We start from the raw sequence: 25689 nt of genomic DNA on the forward strand, positions 1-25689 counted from the left end.
GTGCATTTTGGAAATAGCTTATGTATAAAGGCCAAATTGTAAAAGATATGGACAAGATGCCTTGTGTGCTTATGTGTAGTTAAATCTTTAGAAATATGTATAAAACAAGATTATGTCTCAATAACATTAGAGAAGAATTTCTTAAAAAAAAAAATAATTATTCAGCTCTGTTTATTGCTCTAATACAAATCTCAGAAATTTAACCTGGGGATCCATGTTATAAGCCCAGAATTACTTCAAATGTATATTTGTTGGCTGTAGGTTACAGAAAACTTCAGAGAGTTTGTTATTAAAGCATTTTACATGGGTAACTGATATTATGTTCTACATATAAATATAATATCTTGATATGTATTTCAGTACAAGTATAAAGAAGGGTACCGCAAACAGCTGGGCCACCACATTGGAGCCCGCAACATCGAGGACGACCCCAAGATGATGTGGTCGATGCACGTAGCCAAGATCCAGAGTGACAGGGAGTACAAGAAAGCCTTTGAGAAGACCAAGACGCACTTCAGCAGCCCCGTGGACATGCTGGGAATTGTGTTGGCCAAGAAATGCCAGGAGCTGGTCAGCGATGTTGATTACCGCCACTATCTGCATCAGTGGATCTGCCTGCCGGACCAGAACGACGTTATCCATGCTAAGAAGGCCTATGATCTGCAGAGTGATGTGAGTACCTGTGATTTCATTTTTGGGGAGAAATGTATTGGATATTTTACATAGGTGGATGAGAACATCAAGTACAAATGTGGTAGAACACAATTTTAAAGTCAATTTTAAAGTTGTATGGTGTACTGAAATTCAGATCTACAAGAGTATATGTTAACTTCTTGATATTTAAATTAAGTTGTCTGATTTGGCCTTTTTGAGCTATTCATCATTTGTCTTGATGTGAAACTTGTATCTGGATGGAATTCTGTGTCTGGAAGAAATGCAGTGATTTCTTTGAAGCTTTTTTCTGGGCTTTGAGTTTTATTTGTATTAAAAGTTGATGATAAGTTTACTTAAATGCTTGTGAAAAGATGTGTCGTGTAAATGACATTATTAGAATTTCTAATTTGGTTGTATTTGTTCATTGTTTTTTATTGGGTTTTGTTTGTTTTTGTAATAGAATTTCTACAAGTCAGACCTTGAGTGGTTGCGTGGCATTGGTTGGGTCCCCATTGGTTCCTTGGATATTGAAAAAGCCAAGAGGGCAGGACAGATCTTGAGTGATAAAGTCTACCGTCAGCCTCCAGACACCATCAAGTTTACTAGTGTTACTGATTCTGTAGAGATGAACTTAGCTAAGCATAATGCAGAGGTGATGAATAAGGTGAGTCCTGATTCGGTTTAGCAACGTATTGGCATTCTCCTGCTAACCCTTGGAGACAGAAGACTAGAAATAATGTGATCACAAATAATGCTTAAGTTCAGTTATAACGTTTGTTTCAAATACTGTGTTCTGTGTATTTCTCTCAAAACTAATAGCCATGTAACAAAAGGTTTACCTTGAGATTTTCAACATATTACACTTAAATCTTTTTTCTTATGTGGTCTGTGTAGTGAGCAGTCAGAACACTTTGCTTTCTTCATTATTCTTAATTAAGCTTGCTGTTCTGTAGGCTCTAGATGCCTCTATTTGAGCAGGGAGTTGGAACAGATGACTTTTGGGGGTCCTGTCTGCTTTTAGCCATTCTGTTTCTGTGATTCTGTGTTTCTACACTGAATTTCCTCAGTTAAATTCTCTTTACGGGGAGAATTTGGTATCTAACTCTGATTAAATGTGTAGGCATTTATTTTTACTCTTTCCTTTAATTTTACCTAGTATTATAGTTTAGCTAATTAATGAAAATTGACCTTGTACTGCAATGCAACATTAATCTTTTTCCTGTATTCTTAGCGTTTATACACTGAAGCGTGGAATAAAGATAAGACCACAATTCACATCATGCCTGACACACCAGAAATTGTACTAGCTAAACAAAACCAAGTACACTACAGTCAGGTGAGTAAATCTGAAGAGCTGAGAAAGTTCAATTTATTTACCTCTGAATTTCACTTTATATTATATTGTTGTCAAGTTGTTTGATTTCCTAAGTGGCCAGCTATGTTATTCACTTCTGAGTCGTTCTTTTACTAGAATCTATCTCCTAGGCATCTGATGTTCTTCTAAAATATTTTTTCTACCATGAGCTAGTGATCAGTTTTATAGCGGAGCATGGAAATAAATAATATAAGTTTTAAAGTATTTCTTTCTTTCCCTTCCCTGGATGACTTCTACTTTCCAAATGTCTGCTATGAAATCAGAAAATCTTTCAAATCTGTTTTTTTTTTCTTTCTGCAGAAGGTAGAGCAGTGTTGAGATATTCAAGCTATCTGAACATCAACAACATCATTAAAGACCATAATTTGTTTGGTTTTTTTTTTTACTCAAGTGTGTTTAACTGAAGTGTGTAAATTTTCTGATTATTGAATCCATTTTTTTATTATTTTTTTTTTTAACAGAAAATGTACAGACTGGCTTTGGAGGAATCAAAGAAGAAGGGTCATGACTTGCGTTTTGATGCCATTCCTATCCAAGCTGCCAAAGCATCCAGAGAGATTGCCAGTGATGTAAGCATTTTGGGTTTGTTTTTTTCTCATGGATTTATGGATTTGTTAAAGCAAAAAAAAATTGAAATGACTGTTCCCTTGGTTATTATATCTTGATATCTATTATATCAATATCTTCAGTGTAGAATAGATAATACTGAAATTCTGTAATTCTACTGAGTGCTGTAGTGCATAGAAGGCATGGACAGTCTGTATTTTTATGCATAAGAAAGACATAATAGCAATCAATAGGCAAAATAATGTAAAGGGCAAATCTGTGTCCGCTGTAATAGTTCTATTGCATGCTCATGGATGCTAAAGTAGGATGGTGTAGTTAACCAAATTCATTTCTGTTTCAAAGTAGGAAATACTGTGAAATTTCTGCCCAGAATATATATATATATGTTAGAAAACTAATGCTAAAAGTTATAAATTTTTGTCGTTTTCTGGGGAAAAAAATAATTCTGTTGGAATGTTGTACTGAAATTTAAAATGTCTGCACACAAAAACAGTGTTAAAAACTATGCTGTTTCCTGATGAGGAAACATCTGTAGAACAGAGGATAATACTTATATGTTACTTGTTTTTCCACCAAGATTGATAATTAAACAGTGTAAAGACCACTTCAAACTGTCTTCATCATGGTGTCCCATGATAAACCTTAACAATAACTTAATTATTACATTCTAATCTTAACATCAAACCAATGCAGAATATCAGACTTATTAGCTAGGATGTGACACTAAATATTAACTGTGTATGTCTTACAATGTTGTGGCTTAACTATGAAGAATATTACCTCTCTCCCAGGTGAAATCAGGACAGATAGCTGTATTAAAAAAAAAACAACAACTTATGTCAAAGTTAATGAAATAGTAGGGAGGTCTGAGTTGCATAAAAATATTAGTAATGATGTTAAAAAATATCTTAATCTCTGTGTATCATTTATTAATTGATAAGTGTACCATATAAAATACGAACATACTTTATTTCAGTACAAGTATAAAGAAGGGTACCGCAAGCAGCTGGGCCACCACATTGGAGCCCGCAACATCGAGGACGACCCCAAGATGATGTGGTCGATGCACGTAGCCAAGATCCAGAGTGACAGGGAGTACAAGAAAGCCTTTGAGAAGACCAAGACGCACTTCAGCAGCCCCGTGGACATGCTGGGAATTGTGTTGGCCAAGAAATGCCAGGAGCTGGTCAGCGATGTTGATTACCGCCACTATCTGCATCAGTGGATCTGCCTGCCGGACCAGAACGACGTTATCCATGCTAAGAAGGCCTATGATCTGCAGAGTGATGTGAGTAAATTGCTGAATTTGTAATACATGATTAAATATGCTGGGTTTTGTACCTAATAGTTTGTATAAAATGTGCCTCAGTCACTTGAATCGCATGTGTTCTTCATAGCAAAGCATTTAATACGCTGTCATCATTACATTTAATTCTGTTTTCTCTGTCTTTAACCTGAGATAGACTTTCTTCCTAACTCTGGCACATGCAGAGATCTTCAATAACTCCCTTCTTGTTATTTAAAGATTCAATATTTTGTTCAAAAATTTAAGTTGGTTTAAAAACCACGTGCTGCTAATATGCAGAAATATATAAAATTCCTAGTGTGGTATAAGATACAATTACTTATATATGCAAGTACAACATTAAAATAATTATATATGATGTACTTTCAAAAATTTTCAGGCTGTTTATAAATCCGACTTGGAATGGCTGAGAGGAATTGGATGGGTTCCTATTGGCTCTTTGGATGTTGAGAAGGCGAAGAAAGCTGGAGAAATCCTGAGCGAGAGGAAGTATCGTCAACCAGCCGACCAAATCAAATTTACCAGCGTGACAGATTCTTTGGCTATGATGTTAGCCAAGCATAATGCTGAGATAATGAACAAGGTGGGTTTGTATGTTACTGCAACTGGTGTTGCTAGTTGAAAGACCTTGTTGATAAGGTGAAAAATACAGAAGAAGAGTACACAGTGTTTTCCTAGCAACCTTAAGTCAATAATTTGCTGCTCCAATTTACCCAAAGAAATGGAGGAAGAATGAAGTTTCCTACTTAAGTAGTTCTATGAAAACCTTTACTGTATCAGGATATTAAAGCCTACTTGAACCATGTGAAAGTTTGTAAAATACTTTCTTTGTACAAATATATTAGTTTGGTTGTGTAATATACCTTGCTCTCCATCAAGACTTCATTTCTTTGATATCATAAATAGATATATTTTTGGTGAATGCCAGTCTCTAGCTTGCAGTCCTGCCATCATTACATAGTTAAGCTGCTTAAAAGAATCTCTTTCTCTCTCCTGTAGCGTTTATATACAGAAGCCTGGGATGCAGACAAAACGTCGATTCACGTCATGCCTGACACTCCAACCATTTTATTAGCCAAGGCCAACGCAGAGAATGTTAGCCATGTAAGAATATTTAAACATATAATTACCTTAATGGAAAGAGGGAAATTAAGTAAGCATTTCTTTCACCATAATGATTTTATAAAACACATTTTCACTAAAATTTTGGGAGAGAATATGAGATGTGAAAGTTCCACCCTTATGAATACTCAGAAGCTGTTTTCTGTCTTCTTTTATGTAGAAACATTATATACAAGCCTGGGAAGAGGCCAAAAAGAAGGGTTATGACATGAGAGCTGATGCAATTCCAATTCGAAGTGCAAAGGCATCGAGAGATATTGCGAGTGATGTATGTACTTCCTTTATGTAGATTGTTCATTTGTGAAATAGGAATCAGTGGAAAGTTACATGAGACACTAAAAAAAGTATGCTATATTCTCTTCATGAAAAAGCTTACCAGCATAGAATTCAAAGCAGAAAGGCAATGGATATCAATTTCAAAAGAAAAATTGCACTGCAATTCCAGATACTAAACAGATATTAGGAAATCATAAGTGACTGTGAATTGAGTAAGAAGTATGCAACAAGAAAGCATATGTTTCTAAACTGTGAATAAGTATACTATCTATCTAGTACATTTAAAAAAAAAATCATTCATGACCAATACATGATCAATATCTTATTATCCTGCTTTTACAATTCCTTAGTACAAGTACAAGGAAGCTCACGAGAAGCAGAAAGGGCACTACATTGGGTGCCGAACCGCCAAGGAGGATCCCAAGCTGTCGTGGGCTGCACGAGCCATGCTGCTGCAGAACGACCGCATCTACAGGAAGGCGTACCACGACTCCAAGACCCACATCCACATGCCGGTGGATGCGATGTCACTGCAGGCAGCCAAGGAGTGCCAGACACTTGTCAGTGATGTTGACTACCGCCATTACCTTCACCAGTGGACGTGTCTGCCTGACCACAACGATGTGGTGCACGCGAAGAAAGCCTACGACCTACAGAGTGATGTGAGTGGGAGTAATTGTAGGAAAGCTTTCAGAGAGTTGCGTGAGCCTCTTCTTGTCATTGCTGATAAAATCTCAAGGATTGTTTCATGTCTGTGCAGTCAGTGCCTGTGTAATGTTTTTAAAAATTTTTGGATCATCCTGCATTTTTAAGAGATGGTTAATTTTATTACAAAGTGAAGGAAGGTATGTCTGTAAAGGATTTGTTTGTCCATAATCTCAGTGCTGACTGCTTGTTGTGTAATTTTTGGAGAAGAAGTCTGGGGAAAGCCTTGTACGTACATAAGCTCTCTGTACTCAGAGTTGTCTCTGCAATGGCAGTAACCCTTGGTTTATTTGCAGAATGTGTACAAATCAGACCTGGAGTGGTTGCGAGGTATTGGCTGGCTGACAGAAGGTTCTGTGGATGTGGTCAAAGCCAAGAAAGCCCAGGAAATCCTGAGTGACAAGCTGTACCGCACACAGCCAGACCAGATAAAATTCACCAGCATCACTGATTCACCAGATGTTGTCCAGGCTAAGATCAATGCTTTGCAACTCAGTAATGTAAGCTTTTGTTTCGCTTACTTTTCATTCACACGTCTTTGTTAGAGACTACAATTTCTATCAAGATAATGATTAATTTGAAACGAATGAAATGAACATTACTAAATAATCTCCACGAGGTTTAAGGTTTTTTTTTTGTTTTTTTTTTTTTCACTGTTCAGGCCATAGTGAAATGTCATTATGCTTCCTTTCTCCTTAGCATCTGTACCGCGAGGCCTGGGACAAGGACAAGACACAGATTTCCATACCTTCTGACACTCCTGAGATGCTGCAGTCAAAACTCAATGCTCTGAACATCAGCAATGTAAGAATTCTTTGTGGTTTGGTTTGCTATAACCTTTAGTTTCTGATTCTTCACAGTCATCAGAGAACTACAAAGCACGTTGTTTATCAAACCATTCAAATGACACCAAGTTCAGGTGGGCAGATCAAGCTTCTGTGGGCCACGATGATGCTAAAACCAGAGCCCTGGTGTTTGTGTGCTGGATGTTCTGGATAGCATGGGTCTTTATGGACATATGGAGAGGCTTCAGTTTCTGTAAATGAACAAAGTCGTGTAAATGGACAAAGACTCTTTGCCCTCATTAACTTCTTTGGTTAGCCTAGGAGAAGACCAATAAAGAAGTCTAGCAGGTGTAGGAGGCTTCAAAGCTCAGTACAATTTGGATTTATTTTGTCAAAAAAAAGGTATTTTTTTTCCAGCAACTCTGCTCCTGCAATTGGCTGTGTATGTGAATAGAATGCTTGACCACATCAAGGCCTTACAGAATTTAGTACTAGTCATGAGGGTGCACAAGTCTACCAGTGTAACAGCCCATGTGAGGGCTATGGGTGAGGTCATAGATGTGCTCAGCAGTGGACTTCAACATGATTTTGTGATGTGTTTTCAATAATGTATCCTCATGTTTTGAGTTTCGTTCCTTGGAAATCTGAGTTCTGAGGTTTCTGCTAGGGCGCTTGTAAGGATCACTATTGCAACTTGCCTGTTAGAAGAGACACAAAAAACACCCAAAGGATTAAGCTCCAGTGACTACATATTAAGAAAAGCACCATTTCACAGAGTCCTGGCTGGATGTAACATGGTTGATCAATTTACTTTGCAGAAACATTATCAGGCAGCCTGGGATGAGGCCAAAGCGAAGAACTATGACCTGAGAGCTGACGCTATTCCCATCAAACACGCCAGGGCTTCCAGAGACATTGCTAGTGAGGTACGGCCTCCTCTGAACGCGGTTGTCCTGTGTTGTGTCTTCCTTTGCCCCTCTTGATGGAACTGGGTGAAGTGCATCTGAGGGAGAAGCAGAGCATGAGTTTGTGTCCCTTTGTTATTTTAAGGGCTGTCCTGAGTGCTTTCTCTCTTTCTGCAGCTTGAAGCTGCCTGTGAGTTAGTGGTCCGTTCTTAGGACACAGTGTGATAAGCTTGTTGGAGTGCTAGGAGTGCCAGGTAACGAAGTGCTAGTTTCCCAGCACCAAGAAAGGAGGTGAAACTGATTTTGGCAGTGCCAGGGCTGTGGCTGCTGCTGAATACCTGCAGTTCCTGTAATCCCCCCTATCGAATGCTTTCTCTGTAAGGGTGTGCAGTGAGGCTGGTGCTTGGGGCAGTCTTGCAGAGCAAGGCGTCTATGTCAGTATGTTTTTCATTGCTTCCATGCACGAAGAGAAGGCAGATGTATTTTTGAGAAACCGTGGTGCTCTGTGGACACGTGTTTTGGGTGCTGGAGAGTGTCTTCTGTGTGGATGGGAGCTTTGTCGGTGCTGAGGCAGTGCCTTAGGGAGCTGTGTCACAGGAGTGGCAGCCCGGGGAGGTCCTTTCTGTGGGTGGTGTTCAGGCGAGCAGTTGTGTGGCTGCTGATGTTGTTTTTACTTGTCTTAGTACAAGTACAAGGAAGCTCACGAGAAGCAGAAAGGGCACTACATTGGGTGCCGAACCGCCAAGGAGGATCCCAAGCTGTCGTGGGCTGCACGAGCCATGCTGCTGCAGAACGACCGCATCTACAGGAAGGCGTACCACGACTCCAAGACCCACATCCACATGCCGGTGGATGCGATGTCACTGCAGGCAGCCAAGGAGTGCCAGACACTTGTCAGTGATGTTGACTACCGCCATTACCTTCACCAGTGGACGTGTCTGCCTGACCACAACGATGTGGTGCACGCGAAGAAAGCCTACGACCTACAGAGTGATGTGAGTGGGAGTAATTGTAGGAAAGCTTTCAGAAAGTTGCGTGAGCCTCTTCTTGTCTCTCTTCATGCATTATCTCAAGGCTCTTTTCATGAATTTGCAGTCTGTCCTCACATGGTTTTGTAATTCGTGTATATGATAATTTCAACATTATTTACATCTTAGCCATGAGTGTATTAGGCAGTTCATATCAGCATGTAGTGTGTGTTACTGATGTGTTTTTTTTCTACTGAACAATGTTTACCTGCAGATTATGTCTCTTTTGCATGTAGGATTTATTTTAAATGATGTTTAATTTTGTTGCAATACAAAAGATGTGATAGTTTTTTACTTAATGGTTTTGGTAGGCTGCCGGCTCAGCAATTAGTACTTTGTGTAAAACTTTTGGAGAAGAAGTTTGGGGAAAGCCTTGTACGTACATAAGCTCTCTGTACTCAGAGTTGTCTCTGCAATGGCAGTAACCCTTGGTTTATTTGCAGAATGTGTACAAATCAGACCTGGAGTGGTTGCGAGGTATTGGCTGGCTGACAGAAGGTTCTGTGGATGTGGTCAAAGCCAAGAAAGCCCAGGAAATCCTGAGTGACAAGCTGTACCGCACACAGCCAGACCAGATAAAATTCACCAGCATCACTGATTCACCAGATGTTGTCCAGGCTAAGATCAATGCTTTGCAACTCAGTAATGTAAGCTTTTGTTTTCTTTATCTTACACCGTATGTTGACATTTCCTTGTGTTGGAGAGTTCAGTTTCTAACATGATAATGGCTAATTTAAAATCGATGTTGTGAAGTATTCCCACAAGTGTTGTTGTATTTTTCACTGTTCAGGCCATAGTGAAATGTCATTTTGCTTCCTTTCCCCTTAGCGTCTGTACCGCGAGGCCTGGGACAAGGACAAGACACAGATTTCCATACCTTCTGACACTCCTGAGATGCTGCAGTCAAAACTCAATGCTCTGAACATCAGCAATGTAAGAGAGTGAAAAGAGATGTGTGTGAAAAGTTCACTTCAGAGTGTGCAACTCTTGTAGAGATTTTCACCTGACTTCTGTCTTCTTTTAGCTTTTGCCATAAAGAGTGGCACATACTACTGCTATTTCCACTGTGTTAGTATGGTAAACTGTAGATTACATCTAGGCAGCCCTATGCAGAGTGTAATTAATGCTGCACATGGGTTGTTATTGAACCTGACATTTGTCAAGCAAGGAATCAGTAAGGGTGCTGATCTAGACTCCATGCTGTTGTGTCCTCACAAAGTCTGTGTGAATACAAAAATGATGAAATTGCCTCTGTGGAACATGCCAACACTGATGCATTTTGTCTTAAATTACACGTGTTCCTGAATCTGTTGAGCAAGGAGTCAGCTGCCTTGTCTGATGGGCATGTGTTTGTGAGCAAAGTTAGAACTTCAGGGCATAATTACAGAAGACTTCTCCCTTTGATAAAAACTGGCAATGATTTTTTGTGGAGCTGTTGAAGTAGTCTGTAGGCTCATCACCCCTGACATATTTTGCAGCTGTGTGTTGCTTCACCCACTATTTTTGTGGGACTAGGACTAGCACTGGAGATTTTATAAGGCTGAAAGCAGTTTCCTGTTTTGTGTCTTCAGCATGAAGGGGGCAGGAAATTTTTTGGCTGGAATCTGCATCCATTCCTAGATGTTCTCGATGTTGAACATCAAGTTAAAGATTGTTCAGAAGTAGTGGATGTGATTGAATTAGAACTCAAATGTTTCAGATGTTGCTGCAATAGACATTTCAGTATCCTCTTTTTTTTTATTTTTTTATTTTTTAACCTTGCTCTTGCTTTGATTACAGAGTTCCTTGTGGTCTGACTTGTGATATAATTGACTTTCTCTTCTTCCACAGTCATCAGAGAATTTAAAACCATGTTATTTACTGAGCCCCTCTAGTGACATCAAATTCAGGTGGACAAACCAAACATTTGAGGGCCAACTTCACATTAAAGGAGGAGCCCTAGTGTTTTTGTGCTTGATTTCCTAGATGGCATGGGTCTTTAGCAACACTGGAGACACTTCAATTTCTGTTCAGTCTGGTGTATGGACTAAGACTCACTGCCAACAGTCACATTCTTTATTGGTCCAGAAAAAGACCAGAAAAGAAGGAAGTCTCTGGCAGGTGTAGGAGGAGTGACAAGTCAGGAGAGCGTGGATTTGTTTGATCAGGAGAGCAGATGTTTTGTCTCCAGTAACTCTTCTCCAGTTGTATGTGTGTGTATGACCACATCAAGGCCAGAGTCCTGGCTGGATGTAACATGGTTGATCAATTTACTTTGCAGAAACATTATCAGGCAGCCTGGGATGAGGCCAAAGCGAAGAACTATGACCTGAGAGCTGACGCCATTCCCATCAAACACGCCAGGGCTTCCAGAGACATTGCTAGTGAGGTACGGCCTCCTCTGAACGCGGTTGTCCTGTGTTGTGTCTTCCTTTGCCCCTCTTGATGGAACTGGGTGAAGTGCATCTGAGGGAGAAGCAGAGCATGAGTTTGTGTCCCTTTGTTATTTTAAGGGCTGTCCAGAGTGCTTTCTCTCTTTCTGCAGCTTGAAGCTGCCTGTGAGTTAGTGGTCCGTTCTTAGGACACAGTGTGATAAGCTTGTTGGAGTGCTAGGAGTGCCAGGTAACGAAGTGCTAGTTTCCCACCGCCAAGAAAGGAGGTGAAACTGATTTTGGCAGTGCCAGGGCTGTGGCTGCTGCTGAATACCTGCAGTTCCTGTAATCCCCACTATCAAATGCTTTCTCCATAAGGGTGTGCAGCGAGGCTGGTGCTTGGGGCAGTCTTGCAGAGCAAGGCGTCTATGTCAGTATGTTTTTCATTGCTTCCATGCACGAAGAGAAGGCAGATGTATTTTTGAGAAACCGTGGTGCTCTGTGGACACGTGTTTTGGGTGCTGGAGAGTGTCTTCTGTGTGGATGGGAGCTTTGTCGGTGCTGAGGCAGTGCCTTAGGGAGCTGTGTCACAGGAGTGGCAGCCCGGGGAGGTCCTTTCTGTGGGTGGTGTTCAGGCGAGCAGTTGTGTGGCTGCTGATGTTGTTTTTACTTGTCTTAGTACAAGTACAAGGAAGCTCACGAGAAGCAGAAAGGGCACTACATTGGGTGCCGAACCGCCAAGGAGGATCCCAAGCTGTCGTGGGCTGCACGAGCCATGCTGCTGCAGAACGACCGCATCTACAGGAAGGCGTACCACGACTCCAAGACCCACATCCACATGCCGGTGGATGCGATGTCACTGCAGGCAGCCAAGGAGTGCCAGACACTTGTCAGTGATGTTGACTACCGCCATTACCTTCACCAGTGGACGTGTCTGCCTGACCACAACGATGTGGTGCACGCGAGGAAAGCCTACGACCTACAGAGTGATGTATGTATGCATGAAGATCTGGTGTATACTAATGTTATTATTTCATTTTAGCTTAGTCACACTTGTTTGATCTTTAGAACAGTTTCTCCTATGGTCTCATCTTACTCATTCTTGGTATTATCTGTAAACTTTCACAGGACTTAATTTGTATCTGCTGTATTTCACATTCTTTTTGAGTATGTAATTTGGAGGTGATGATGAATCTGCTGTTCTGAGTACTTCTTAGATAACAAGTGTTTTTTGCTTTTTATCTAGTAATTTTATTGTTTATATTTGATAATTTATTTGTTGTCATGAACACTATGTCAGATTGCAGCTAAGATATTCTAGTGATTTCAAAGCAAATGGAGTAAATACAGCTGCTTTTGTGCTATGGTTTTACAACTTAAGCAGACAGCAGTGTGTCTTCCTCTATTTCACTGGAGCTTCAGTGGTGAGATTCATGTTCCTTGTTGAAGAATTTGGTCAATTGAAGACAATGTTGTTGTCTGCTGCCACATCAGGAGATCTGCTGAATTAGCAGCTCTACTCCTCAGTATCTCTATTCCTTTTTCTTTTTTTTTTTTCTTAATGTATTTTTGCCATCTTTCACGAGGGGCCACATATTTTCTTATTTGGACCCTTAAATTGTTGAAGCACCTAGAGGAATGCATATTTTGGAGAGAACAGAAAGACTTCTTACCGTCCTTAACATCCATTCTATTCACTTGCTTCTCCGCTTTTTATATTCATTTGTCTTTGAATATACTGCTTAATTTACTAGCTTACTTAAATCTTCTTCCCAGGCTTACTTATTGCTCTGAATATCTCTTGTGTGTGTATAAGCTGACTGGCAATTTCCTAAGACATATCCTGCTTTTGGTCTAAAATAACTAAGACTGTCATTTTAAACACAATTTTTTTTTTCTTCTGACCATTTTTCAACACAGGCTATTTATAAGTCAGACCTAGAATGGCTCCGTGGAATTGGCTGGTTGCCTAATGATTCTCCAGGTATTCAGAGAGTGAAACATGCCCAGGATCTCCTGAGTGACAAGGTGTATCGCACACCTATTGACAGCGTGAAGTACACCAGTGTCGTCGATTCTCCAGACATTCTTCTAGCTAAAGTGAATGCTGAACAGCTCAGTATTGTACGTTACAGTGTTCTTGAATCTTTCATTGTTTGGAGGTGATAAGCAGTTAAACAGAAAACTCTCTTTTAAAATGTCAAATAGATAGATAGTGGTATTTTAAGTTGCCTTACGCTTTTCAAGACGTTTTATTTTTTGGAGATGATAATTTTATGTGAGATTTATGGAATGTTGTATTATTGACAAGTGCTGTTCCGTATTTTAAATGCAAAATGAATTATTTTGACAGCCAAAATACAAAGAAGCCTGGGAAAAGGACAAGACTATGATCCATATTATGCCAGACACACCTGAAATCAACCTAGCCAGGTCTAATGCTCATAATTATAGCAAGGTATGTTTATTTTTCTGCTTTCTACATTAAAAAAACAGTAAACTCTGAATTTTAACTTTCTAAGGTGTTACTTAAAAAGTTGGAGGTTAAGTCGCATGAATCTTCTTGAAATCTTTCATTATATGCAGCTTACAACATTGCCTTCCCTCTACTGAGCATTCTTGAAGTATTTAGGCAGTTTAAAACAAATACTTGCATACAGCTGTTCAGAAATGATTAATATAGTGCACCACTGAGACAATGCTTTATGAAATGGAAAAGAGGCTATAAATATTTTCATAACTTTTACAAGCACCTTTATGCTGTACAGGTTGGAACAGTGGTGTGTTACAGGCACTGTGCGTGTCCTGACAAGCAGTATTTATAGCTTGAAGCAGAAGTGATGCTCCCCCAAAATACCACATTTCAGCAAACAAATGACAGTGTAGTACGTGTTTCTTTAATGACAAATGCTAGGGAATCTTGCTTATGTGTGACATTGTACTGTCTTTTCAGAAACTGTATAGAGAAGCCTGGGATGAAGTGAAGATGAGTTACGATTTGAGAGCAGACGCAATCCCAATTAAAGCAGCCAAAGCTTCCAGAGAAATTGCTAGTGACGTAAGTGCAGAAAGAGGCATCTAGCTTTCCATATGCTTTAAGAAGTATTCCATAACTGTTATTAATGGTGAACTTTGCTTTTTACCCAGTATAAATACAAACTGGATCATGAGAAGCAGAAAGGACATTACGTTGGAGTTCCAAATGCAAAAGCAGATACAAAAATGCAGTTTGCCCTTGGCATAGGCAAGGTTCAGAGTGAACTAGAATACAAGAAACACTTTGCCAAATGGAAGACACAGTGCCACCTGCCTGTTGATATGCTGTCTATCCAGTCAGCTAAACATGGGCAGTCTTTGGTCAGTGATATTGATTACCGTCATTACTTGCATCAGTGGATCTGTCTTCCAGATCAGAATGATGTGATACATGCCAAGAAAGCCTACGATCTTCAAAGTGATGTGAGTTAACATGCAAACTTAGTTTAACTTCTTACTCTGTTGTCTTTTCTTAGTCTGCTTCAGCTCTAACTGAAGTCAGTGGGAATGTTTTGCTAAGTGCAGTGAATTGGCTTTGCTGGTTATTTAGAATACGTAGTGTATGCCACTGTTACATACTGCTAAGTTTGAAGAGTACTGAATTTACATGTAGTGCTAATGAATTTGTGAATTTAGATGTAGTGCTAATGAATTTAGATGAAATCGGAATTACTGTTCTCCTTTTAACGAGCAGGAGTGCATGCCTTTCTGTATGGATCTTGCTGGATTGTACAGGGAACTCTGGCTAACAGCACAAACTCTATTTTGTTTTCTCAGGCTGTTTACAAATCTGATTTAGAATGGCTACGAGGAATTGGATGGCTACCAAATGATTCACTTGGGATAAATCATGTCAAACATGCCGGAGACCTATTGAATGAGGTAACTAAGAGTTCTCAGTATTAAGATTTAAGATTTCCTCAGGAGTAGTTGTAACTTTCAGTATTTTTAAATGATTAAATACACCAGCATTTCATGTATTTTTATTACAAAAAACACAACTGGAGTATTTCCACAGTATTCACAGAATGTAACCTTTGTTTTGTTCTCTGTATGGTCAGAATTGGGCGTGTTAGCTCTAAAATATTCCACTGTAATCTGACTGTATTTTCATCTTTTCTGTTGTACAGAGAAAGTATCGTACAAAAGCTGAAACACTTCGATTTACTCCAGTGACAGACAGAGTTGATTATGTCACAGCGAAGAAAAGTGGTGAAATTCTTAGTGATGTAAGTTTGCTGGCATCTTGTCAGGCTGTAAACTTGGTCTGTGTATGGCAGTGATACCTTTGGTAACATTTGACAACACTGAACATAGGTAACCACATGTACCGTGGCAACCGTAATGCTTACTCCTTCCTAGTGAAGTCAGTGCAATCTTAAACTGTCCAGTTAATTACTGTGCTACAACAATCATTAGAAAAATTGGTGTGCTGTCAGCTTGCCAGTCTTCATATGTTTTTGAAGTCTGTGAGAAGCTGGCATGTGAAGATGAAGTGACATGACCCCTCTCAGTTCATGAATTTGTGCTTCTTTTTTCAATTTGCTTCTGGTAGAGAACATGCAAAGTTAAATGCTTAATTCCAACAGTGGTAAAAGGATGGTAATGACAAAGCTGAGTTGAATAGCATGCTGCTCTTCAAGCTCGTTGCACGCATTTGGTCACGTCCTGTCCTTGGGAACATGGCTCAATGTATACAGCATTGGTTAGGAGATGCTAGGATTCTGCATTCATGTAAAGCTTATGTTGGATAGAGAGAACTGATCTTGCAAAACTTAAAATCTGTCCTGGTTCAAGTACTTCTTGCTGCAGTTTGACAGCTGGCTGTGGTGGAGCCTTGTAGACCAAATAAACTGGTGCAGCTTCATCTGCTGAGGAGACTTCCCTGTCCATCCAGCTGCAGTGGAACAAGTTTTCAAATTTTCTGAGAGGTTCTATAAAATCTTTCCTTGTGTGTCTTCCTTTAAAAATATTTGTCCATTTAGATGCGTGCTTAATGTATCATATTTAATAGGCTTGAAAACTCAGGTTTTTATACATTATTTTATGCATAAAATAGAGGTCTTGGTTTTATGTTTTCCATGTGCTGTGATGATGTGACAATTGTTTTTTTTCTGTTCTAGATTGCATACCACAAAGCATGGAATGAGGTCAAGTCAAATTACACTCTAACAGACACACCACAGCTGGATATGGCTCGAGAGGCAGCCAGAATTCTTAATCAGGTACGTGTTCTCTCCTTGATCATGACAGTTTCTACTCATAGAATCATAGAATCACCAAGGTTGGAAAAGACCTAAAAGATCATCCAGTCCAACCGTTCACCTATTCCCAATAGCTCCCACTAAACCATGTCCCTCAACACAACATCCACAACTCACGTCTCTTCTGAGGGATTTAGAAAACTTGCTGTATTAAGAACACCCTAGAGAAAGGATGTATTTTATTTGCATTTTATATACCTTATATACATTTAATAATGCCTATGACTCCAGTAGTTTTGAATTTCTCCTTTCTCCTCTCTTCTGTTTTCCACAGAGTTTATACAAGGAAAGCTGGGAGAAAGAAAAAGCCACTGGTTATCTCTTACCTCCTGACACTGTGCAGATTCGTCATGCCAAACACTCAAATGAAGTCCAAAGTGAGGTAATAACTTTTCTCATTGCATTAGGAGAGCAAATGCTTAGAAGCTTACAAATGCTAAAGGCCTTGCAAGTTCAATGAACGATATGCAAAGCTTTGTGTTAGGGATAACATCCAGTGGACATCTTATGATTGATGAAGTTCACTGTCCTCCAGACAATTCAGACATTTTTGAGATTATGATTTTCATGGATATCAGTATTGAAAGGTCAGATTCTTGTCTCCACCTTTAGTTTCTCCAGATGCAGTCCTTTCAAAGTCACCTGAGGTAAAATTTCATATTTTATAAGCTTCTAAAAAATTAATAAATGTGATGATTGTTATCTGCAGCTCTGATTTCAGTTTCTGTTACATTACAGAGGCTTCCTCTGTGAGAAACTATAAGATGCTTTCAAAGTTTTGTGTAGTGAGAGTTGAAGCTCTTGGTTAACTACTGAGCGCACATTTTGTCAAAAATGTGGTGTAAATGCCTTAAATAAAGGTCAATTCTTCAGACAGTCTTAAATAATATGTTCAAAAATGCGCTGGAAAACTGAGGCTGAGTGCTTAGCAGATATTTTCTAGCTAGGTTTTCGTGCTAGGTTTTCCTCATGTTTTGAAAATGCACCCTACTGAAAAATGATAGCATGTTAGTCTAGAAAATTACACATTTTGAAGTGGAAGGACTACACAAAGTAACATTGCTGTTTGTCTCCTAATTTTGTCATGTATTGAAAATCAGACTGCTGTTGGCAACTATCTGTTAATAAAACAGTCTCATTTGTTCTTGGTGTTGACGAAGCCATGGCTGATCACGGCTTAAAAAAATGAGTAGATATAATCAATACTGATGTTATTTTAACTTTTTTCTCCACTCTTCCATCAGCTTAAGTACAAAGCTGACTATGTCAAACAAAGAGGTCACTACGTGGGAGTCCCCAGTATGAGAGATGATCCAAAACTGGTGTGGTTTGAACATGCAGGCGAGATCCAGAATGACAGATTGTATAAATCAAATTACCACAAAACAAAGACCAAAATTCACATCCCTGCGGATATTATGTCAGTTGTAGCAGCCAAGGAGTGTCAGACGTTGGTCAGTGATATTGACTACCGCCAATACCTGCATCAATGGACATGCCACCCTGACCAGAATGATTGTATTCATGCAAAGAAGGCCTATGATCTGCAAAGCGATGTAAGTGATTTTACACACATACCATGTAATTTCCAACTTGTATGGTCTGAGTGCATTTTTTATATTCCATAAGGCAGAAGGACATAATTTCTTTTCTTTTTGTAACTTCATTATTTTAGAATATTTATAAATCTGACTTGGAATGGCTCCGTGGTTGTGGCTGGATTCCTCTGGATTCAGTGGAACATAAGAAAGTTAAGCATGCACAGGAACTGATAAATAAGGTAAGAAGGTATTTGAGTTGTTGTGTGGCTAGCTCTTCTTTCTTATCCACAGTGTATAAGAAAATATTTCATCTCTTTGCAGAGAGCATATACGAAAGATGCCCTTGAAAACTTTTCTAAGTTCACCAGTGTGGTTGACACTCCAGACATTGTCTTGGCAAAGATTAACTCTGTCAATCAGAGTGATGTATGTACCATTTTTCCTTTCTGTATTATTAGAATTAGTAGATGACTCAATTGCTTTTGCTGGACTGTACTGTGTTTAGCTGTGTTTGTGTAAGCATGTGCATGCTTATTTATAGTAGACTTTTATTGGGCAAGTTGTTCAGTAAGAATATAGAAATAACACAATATTGCTGCAACAAAGCATTTTACATTTTTCTGTAGACAGATACAGGTTATCCCTTATTTACAGTTGATACAGATTTTCCTTACAGTGATTTAAAATTGAGTCTTGTTCTTGTAAGCTAGTGGAGTTCATTGTGGCCACTGTCTTAATTGCTGATAAACATGTTCCATTTTACTCAAGTTTTACTGATGACGTCTGTCTGTGTACCATAGTGGCTGAAATGCACTATACAACATTTCTGAAGGTGTGATAACATTTAACAGAAAATAAATGTCTACTTCTTACAGATGGACTAGTTGGGATAATTTATTTCTATTGTGGCATTAACTCAGTATTTCTTCTCTCTTGTAGCTAAAATACAAAGAAACATTTAACCTCGAGAAAGGCCAGTACATCGGGTCTGATGACACTCCTGAACTGAATCATGCCAGAGACATGTCCTTACTGTATAGTGATGTAAGATCTGATAAATACCTAACTGAGCTGCAGTTAGTTTTGAAAGCAACAGAATATAGACTGAACTTCAGAATACTGTTCTGTTTCTGCCATCAGTTTACTACGGGGCACTGGAAATGTCATTTAATCTCTTTGTTGTAGGACAGTTTGGTTAAGGGTCATTTCTTTCCTCACTAAACTGATCTCGGAGTACTACTGTGAGGTGTTTGAGAGTAGGAGGAGCATTAGTATAGTTACGATTCTGTGATGTGAGTTTACATTTATTTTTTATGAGAGGAAAACTTTAAGTGATTTGTGTTACTAAGCAGGTATTTATCAGTAGTCTCACTAATTTTAATTGGAAGTATCTACTTTTGGAAGTGCAAATGACTAATTTATATGCCATATCTTTGTAGTCTAGTCTGAAAGTCAATGTGTTTAATATTTAAAACATGACGTATTTTAAAAGTTCCATTGGCACAATTACTGCTCTTATGATAAATACAAGTTTTACTTGAAGATTTTTCATGATTTAAAACAAATTATCTGTAAGATTATCAAGGTCAATTCTATACCACACTTTTAAACAGCAGTTCATGTCTACATTTTGAATATTTCTGTTACTTTTCTGGGTGACAAACAATGAATTCCAGGTCACCATTTTAAGAGAGCAGATCTAGAGAGTTCAAGTTTGTGCTCCATTACTGTCCTGAGTTGGAGCTCTGTCTTAGACCAAATATGTGTTCTGAATTAATATTCTTCATTTACTTTGTTGGGATGATTTGTTGGAAAGAGGAACTGCTCTATAGAAACAGTCCTATTCCGTATGTGTGAAAATAGCAGAATCGGACCTCTTGGAAAGTATAATGGATCTTATATCAAAGTTTGTGTTGTGTTCTGTTTATCTAGACACTTTATAAAAGAGACTGGGAAATCAGCAAGCCCCTTGGGTATACTTTGGATACAAAATACATTCCACTTGTTGGAGCCAAGCATGCAAACTACGTGAATAGTGAGGTTAGTAGGAATTTTCCATTCCTTCTTTTTATTTTCTTATCTCCTGTGAACATGAACTTTAAAATTTCAACATGCCTATTTTGCAGCGTAAATACAAGGAGCTGTATGAGAAGCTGAAAGGCCATTATCTGGCTGGGAAGGACATTGGAGATTTCCCCAGCGTCGTTCATTCATTAGCATTCCAGAAAATAAGGAGCGCGGTGAGGAGACAATCCACCTTCCTTCCCCCAGTAGTTTCTGTTTCCTTTATTATCAGTGTCTCTCTCATATTGAACATAAGTAATGCTATGCTTATTAACACCAGTAATAGTATTTCCCATATGCTTTCCTGAATGTATTTGGGGTGAATTATTGAATTTGAAATGATTTAAGAGATTAAGATAGATTTATTTTTTATTTTTTTTTTTTTTTAAAACTATTGGACCTATTAGAGTTTTCTATTTTACATTAAGAATCTGATCAGCAAGAAATACTATATGGCTTGAGATACTTTTGCCATATTAGCAAAAAATATATATATATAATATATATAATAGGAATTGAGGAATCAGAAAGATAAAACACATTGGTGTTTTGTTGTCACCACTGAACGTATAACATGTCATGCAGGGCATGCTTAATATAATCTCTAATATTATGTCTCCTTTTGAAAAGGGAGATAATTTGGATTAAAGAAAAGCTTTTGTAACATAGGCACTTCTTATCTTGAAGTAGTGTTACCTTTCACACACAGTTAAATCTGCCAATGAAGGAGACTGTTTTTGTCTTTCTAGTACCTTGTCAGAATAAATGGTGACTAATATCTAACTTCAGACTTCATCCCACTGAATCCCATTGGAGTTTTGTCCCTAAACTAAGATTAGCCTCAGATTGTTCTTTGTTAGCAGAACAATCTGCTACCTACTGGAGCCAAATTATGCAGGAGAACACTATTCACTTTTTTCCCTTTCCTCCATCTTTGTTTTTTAGTTGGCATACAGAAAGAATTACGAAGACACTAAAACAAGAGTCCATATTCCAAGTGATATGATGAATCATGTGCTAGCTAAGAAGTGCCAGTATATCCTCAGTGACCTTGAATACCGAACTTACCTCCATCACTGGAATTGTTCCCCTGAGGAGCATGATGTTATTCAAGCAAAAAGGGCCCAAGAAATTTTGAGTGATGTACGTATTTCACATATTTATTTAACATTTTACAAAGTAATCTTTTCAAGATATTTAAATATGAAATGCTTTCAGGTATTTTTGCAGTATTTAAACATGAAATTGGTAACCATGGTCTTAGATTGCTTGGTGTCACAGTACCAAAGGTTTTTACATTTTCTGGGGAGGATCTTAATGATCTGCTTATTTCTCTCACACTTGTAAATTGGAAAAAAGTAAGAAGTTAATATTTGCAAGCCTTCCCAAAGTTCACCAGATGGACTTGTTGAGACTCTGTAGAATGCTTACCATCTGGCACACGCAGAGATGGGATGCAGATGTACCAAAGTCAAAGTGTTGCTGTGCTGCAGTGATCACCAATTAATTTACACAGGAGCCAGGACAGCTTGCACAGACTTCCTGGATGAGTATGGAAAAGACTTTTCTTTGAGGTTATATCCCACAGCTGCAGATGGTACTTGAATTCCTTATTAAATATTCAACAGTACCTCTACTTGGGTGAAAAGCCTTCCTAACAGAATTTAATGTGTTAATTTCCTGGCCTATTAATATGATGTATTACTTTTGGCTTCCTTTTCCATGTAAAACTTGAGTAAGAATCATTCACAGTATGAAATGGGTCATACCAAGCATTGTCTGTGCACACATTTAAATTTCCAGGAATAATTGATGAATAAGCCTGAATTGTGGTGCATTGAGTTTGCACAAGTGGCAAAAGCTGAATAAAGTAAAAATAACAGTATTTTCTTCAAACAGGGGCAGATTTCTTCCTAATTATGTACGTGGTTGGTTTTTTTTTCCTGTATAGGTGGTGTATAAAGATGACTTAAATTGGCTGAAGGGAATTGGATGCTATGTCTGGGATACTCCACAAATCCTGCATGCTAAAAAATCATATGACCTCCAGAGCCAAGTAAGCAAGTTGCCCTCAAATAAGTGAACATGTATAAGATATTTTTTTTTCTTCATTTATGATTCACTGGGCCTTTCACCTATCCTACTTGAAAGCAGAATGAAATAATTACATCCAAAATACTTTTTCTAATTATTGCAATCTTGCAGCTTAGTCTGCAGAGTCTTGATAATTGTTGCTAAAAAAGCAGAAAAACTGGGAGAATAGAAGTGCTGAAGCATTTTGGTTTTTAACAGTGAGAAGGTCGCACACATTTTGTGTGCAACTCTGTACACAAGATACCTCAGTTATTTATGTTATTTATTTAAGTTATTTATGTTATGTTATTTAAGTTATTTATGCTGAGAGAAAGGTATCTGTTGTCTTGCTGGTTGTTCTCTTAGCCTAGATGTGCTTCACAATTATCCACAATTTTCTGTATTACATAGTTCATACTTGCTGTGTTCCTATGTAGAAGCATTCCTTCAGCACAGCAGTAACTTCAAGTTGGTCTTGCTTGGACTGTAATCCTATCCTTCTGTTACCTGATTTTAAATGACTGGTTTTAAAGGAAGTTAGCACGAAAATTTTGTGGTTATTTTCAACATTTTTTTTTTCTGTGTTCTTAGATAAAATATACAGCTGCTGGAAAAGAGAATTTTCAGAACTTTGGTGTTGTTACTGATACACCAGTCTATGTGACTGCAGTGCAGAGTGCTATAAATGCCAGTGATGTGAGTGTCCCCTTCTTTTCTATTCATTTTTTTTTTCCTTTGCTCCTTCTGAGATTTGAGACGAGTTCACTGAATCCATCTTTTGTTTTATAGGTTAAATACAAAGAAGATTACCATAAAACTAAGGACAAGTATACAACTGTGACTGAAACAGTAGACTCTGAAAGAATTCAAAATCTGAAACATCTTTTTAGCAATGTAAGTGCTTTTCTCTCAAGGTACTACTGAGATATTTAATTTTATTTTGTTTGTCTTCTCTGTTTGAAGATAAATTTATAAATATGAAACTTAGCAGAGTCAGTGATAGCCCTCTGCATTGTGTGAGTATGGAGAAGATGCTGAATGACAGGCTCAGTCTTGTCAAAATATAAGCATTAATAAATGGGTTCTGTGAAGAAAGTTGCACCTGAACCAAAAAGACTTCTTGTACGAGAATGGATAAGATGAACAGGAAAGAACTTTGTTACCTTTTCTGTGTGCTATCAAGATTATAATACTGTGCTGTCTTAATTTCTGTGAAGTAATAGTTAAGGTGTAAAATAATCATCACAACAGAAGGGATATTGATTTTTTTACTGGACATTGGTTATTACCCAGGGAATCCTTCCACTGATAGAGACTTTCTATTCCCCACAGAATCTCTACAAGGAAGCCTGGGACAGGGTGAAAGCTACTAGCTACATACTACCCTCTGATGCTGTATCCCTAGCACGTGCAAAAGAACTGAAGCATAATGCCAGTATTGTAAGTCAATAAAATACTTTGATTTTTTTTTTTTAATCAGATCAGTTCTAGCAATTCAAGCATTCATGTCTTGCATTTAAGTATCAAAGCATTTTAATATCTTGGAACTGTAGAATCTTTTAGTTTAAATATGTATCTGTAGCAAACCCTTTTTCTGTGAGAATAATTTCACTAACAGCTAGATAGTCCTTTGCTGCTCCTTTTCATGGAAAAAAAGTTGCATTTTATAATAATACAAGCAACTTCTAGAAAAATTATAGTCAGTTCTCTTTTAGCCTAAGTGGCCTGAGTCAGAAAAGCACCAAATGTTCTATATGTCTTTAAATGATGCTTTACTGACTGTAGAAGGACACGATTTGTTGCATTACTGAGCAAAAGCTAATGAGAGATCCCTCTCTTGGATAGATTTAAAGGAAAGAGCTGTAGCAATAAAAATAACTAGTAAATTCAATTTATTTATTTAAAAACCTTCTAGCTAACTGTTCTTACTTTTTTCAGTAGTTACAGTGCATTTTCTTTGCAATTGAATTAAAATTAAAAATAAAATAAAATTGAAATAAAAATAAAAATTGAAACGGAGATCCTGCTTTAAATGCTGCCTCTACTTTTTGGACTGAACTGAATAGTTTTTGATTTACTTACTGATTTGGTTCTAAAATTACAATTTTCTAACTTGAATTTGTTATCTGTTGTCTTTCTTTACATCTGCTTAGGTAAAATACCGAGAAGAATATGACAAGTTCAAAGCTCTATACACAATACCTGGAAGTGTTGAGGATGATCCCAATATAGCAAGGTGCCTTAGAGTTGGAAAGCTTAATATTGATGTAAGTGGTGTTTTCTTAATAACCACACAGATAATGTATTTCAGTAGGCATTTGGCAGTGCTCAGTATTTGTGGGTGATTACCATATTTAGCAAATGTCTTTTCAGGCTTCTACATCAACTGTTGAATTGTCTTCTAAACCTCTCAGTCTAATATGTTTATGTATGAAACATTGCACACTGCCTGGCCTGCCTCTCGTTGACATCACTGCCATGAAGATTTGACAAATTGTATTTTAGCACCCTTTTCTTATTACTGCTGAGCTTGAAGGATCCTTAATCTGCAAATCTTTAGAGTAGATAAGATGGAAATGTGAGTCATAGCCAAAATGATTGCTCTCCAACTATAGCAGTCTGTGAAAATATTAGTAGAATACCACAGTCTTTTGCCTCAGCTTTATCAACAGTTAGTAATTCAGGCTACTTGCCAGTATTATTAATGTGAATGTTTTAATTCTGCAGCGTCTGTACAGGGAAACCTATGAAAAGAATAAAACCAAAATCCACATTATTCCTGACATGGTAGACATAATTGCTGCTAAAGATGCACAGGAGAAAATCAGTGAAATCGATTACCGCACGCGTCTCCACAACTGGATCTGCTTACCAGATCTTCAGATCAACGCACATGTTCGAAAAGTAGCTGATCAGATCAGTGATGTAAGTTCACAAGTGTTTGTGGTTCACTTTTCTTAAAGGATTCTTGCATTTGTGCTCTGTAGAGGAAATGATTTTGCAGAAACTTGATTGGAGCACTCTGTGGTTTCCACTCATATCTATTATGCTTGATGGCACAGCATCTATATCCTGTTTTTGTAACACAGACAAATCAGTCTGCACTGAAGTGTGGCTTGGAATGCATCATTTCACTATTATCAGTATAGGCTCTGGGCCTAAACCTTGCAGTTCTTGAAGTGCTGTAGAAAAATCATTTTAATTCCGAAAGGAATTGTTTTGATTTTCTCAAAACAAAAAATGTCAAAAACCAAGAAACATTAACCTGCCAGCATTTGACAGTTGTGTTCAGACTGACTTAACAAAAAGGGTTGGATCATGGTGCACATCTGAGATTGCTTCTTTTCTCGGGTATCTTAGGTGGTATACAAGGATGATCTTAACTGGCTGAAAGGCATTGGCTGCTTTGTTTGGGACACTCCTGAGATTCTCCATGCTAAACATGCCTACGACCTTCGCAGTGATGTGAGTCTGAATTGAATGCACTCTTTCTGCTTACTTCTTAATATTTTTCAAAGCATTGTATTAACAGGGTGGAGTAGCTCTATTCTAATTCAGATATGGTCTGAAAAATGTCATATATGCTTCTCTGCTGAATTATCTACTAGCTGTCTCCCCCAGGGCTCCATTTTGGAGC

General features: G+C 38.2%; 1 protein-coding gene across 50 annotated transcripts in view; it reads left to right on the top strand.

The window, feature by feature from the left end:
* NEB (nebulin) overlaps positions 1-25689 on the top strand; it is a 125512-nt gene that overhangs the window by 53151 nt on the left and 46672 nt on the right. For 40 of the 50 annotated variants that reach the window (XM_052675144.1, XM_052675150.1, XM_052675152.1 and 37 more), the window contains 39 exons: positions 361-672; positions 1115-1318; positions 1886-1990; positions 2491-2598; positions 3573-3884; positions 4282-4485; positions 4902-5006; positions 5185-5292; positions 5651-5962; positions 6302-6505; positions 6705-6809; positions 7609-7716; positions 8379-8690; positions 9167-9370; positions 9552-9656; positions 10984-11091; positions 11754-12065; positions 12995-13198; positions 13428-13532; positions 14028-14132; positions 14222-14533; positions 14888-14992; positions 15241-15339; positions 16234-16335; positions 16649-16756; positions 17619-17930; positions 18050-18154; positions 18237-18341; positions 18855-18959; positions 19848-19955; positions 20042-20155; positions 20925-21122; positions 21931-22035; positions 22644-22748; positions 22842-22946; positions 23385-23492; positions 24206-24319; positions 24780-24977; positions 25413-25517. In XM_052675144.1, coding sequence (XP_052531104.1) covers positions 361-672; positions 1115-1318; positions 1886-1990; positions 2491-2598; positions 3573-3884; positions 4282-4485; positions 4902-5006; positions 5185-5292; positions 5651-5962; positions 6302-6505; positions 6705-6809; positions 7609-7716; positions 8379-8690; positions 9167-9370; positions 9552-9656; positions 10984-11091; positions 11754-12065; positions 12995-13198; positions 13428-13532; positions 14028-14132; positions 14222-14533; positions 14888-14992; positions 15241-15339; positions 16234-16335; positions 16649-16756; positions 17619-17930; positions 18050-18154; positions 18237-18341; positions 18855-18959; positions 19848-19955; positions 20042-20155; positions 20925-21122; positions 21931-22035; positions 22644-22748; positions 22842-22946; positions 23385-23492; positions 24206-24319; positions 24780-24977; positions 25413-25517 — 6255 coding nt within the window. The remainder of the gene's footprint in view (positions 1-360; positions 673-1114; positions 1319-1885; positions 1991-2490; positions 2599-3572; positions 3885-4281; positions 4486-4901; positions 5007-5184; positions 5293-5650; positions 5963-6301; positions 6506-6704; positions 6810-7608; positions 7717-8378; positions 8691-9166; positions 9371-9551; positions 9657-10983; positions 11092-11753; positions 12066-12994; positions 13199-13427; positions 13533-14027; positions 14133-14221; positions 14534-14887; positions 14993-15240; positions 15340-16233; positions 16336-16648; positions 16757-17618; positions 17931-18049; positions 18155-18236; positions 18342-18854; positions 18960-19847; positions 19956-20041; positions 20156-20924; positions 21123-21930; positions 22036-22643; positions 22749-22841; positions 22947-23384; positions 23493-24205; positions 24320-24779; positions 24978-25412; positions 25518-25689) is intronic. The other 10 variants (XM_052675185.1, XM_052675194.1, XM_052675195.1 and 7 more) reach the window with 10 other exon arrangements.

The sequence above is a fragment of the Tympanuchus pallidicinctus genome, unplaced genomic scaffold (assembly GCF_026119805.1).
Source record: "Tympanuchus pallidicinctus isolate F22 unplaced genomic scaffold, pur_lepc_1.0 scaffold15, whole genome shotgun sequence".
Lineage (NCBI taxonomy): Eukaryota > Metazoa > Chordata > Aves > Galliformes > Phasianidae > Tympanuchus > Tympanuchus pallidicinctus.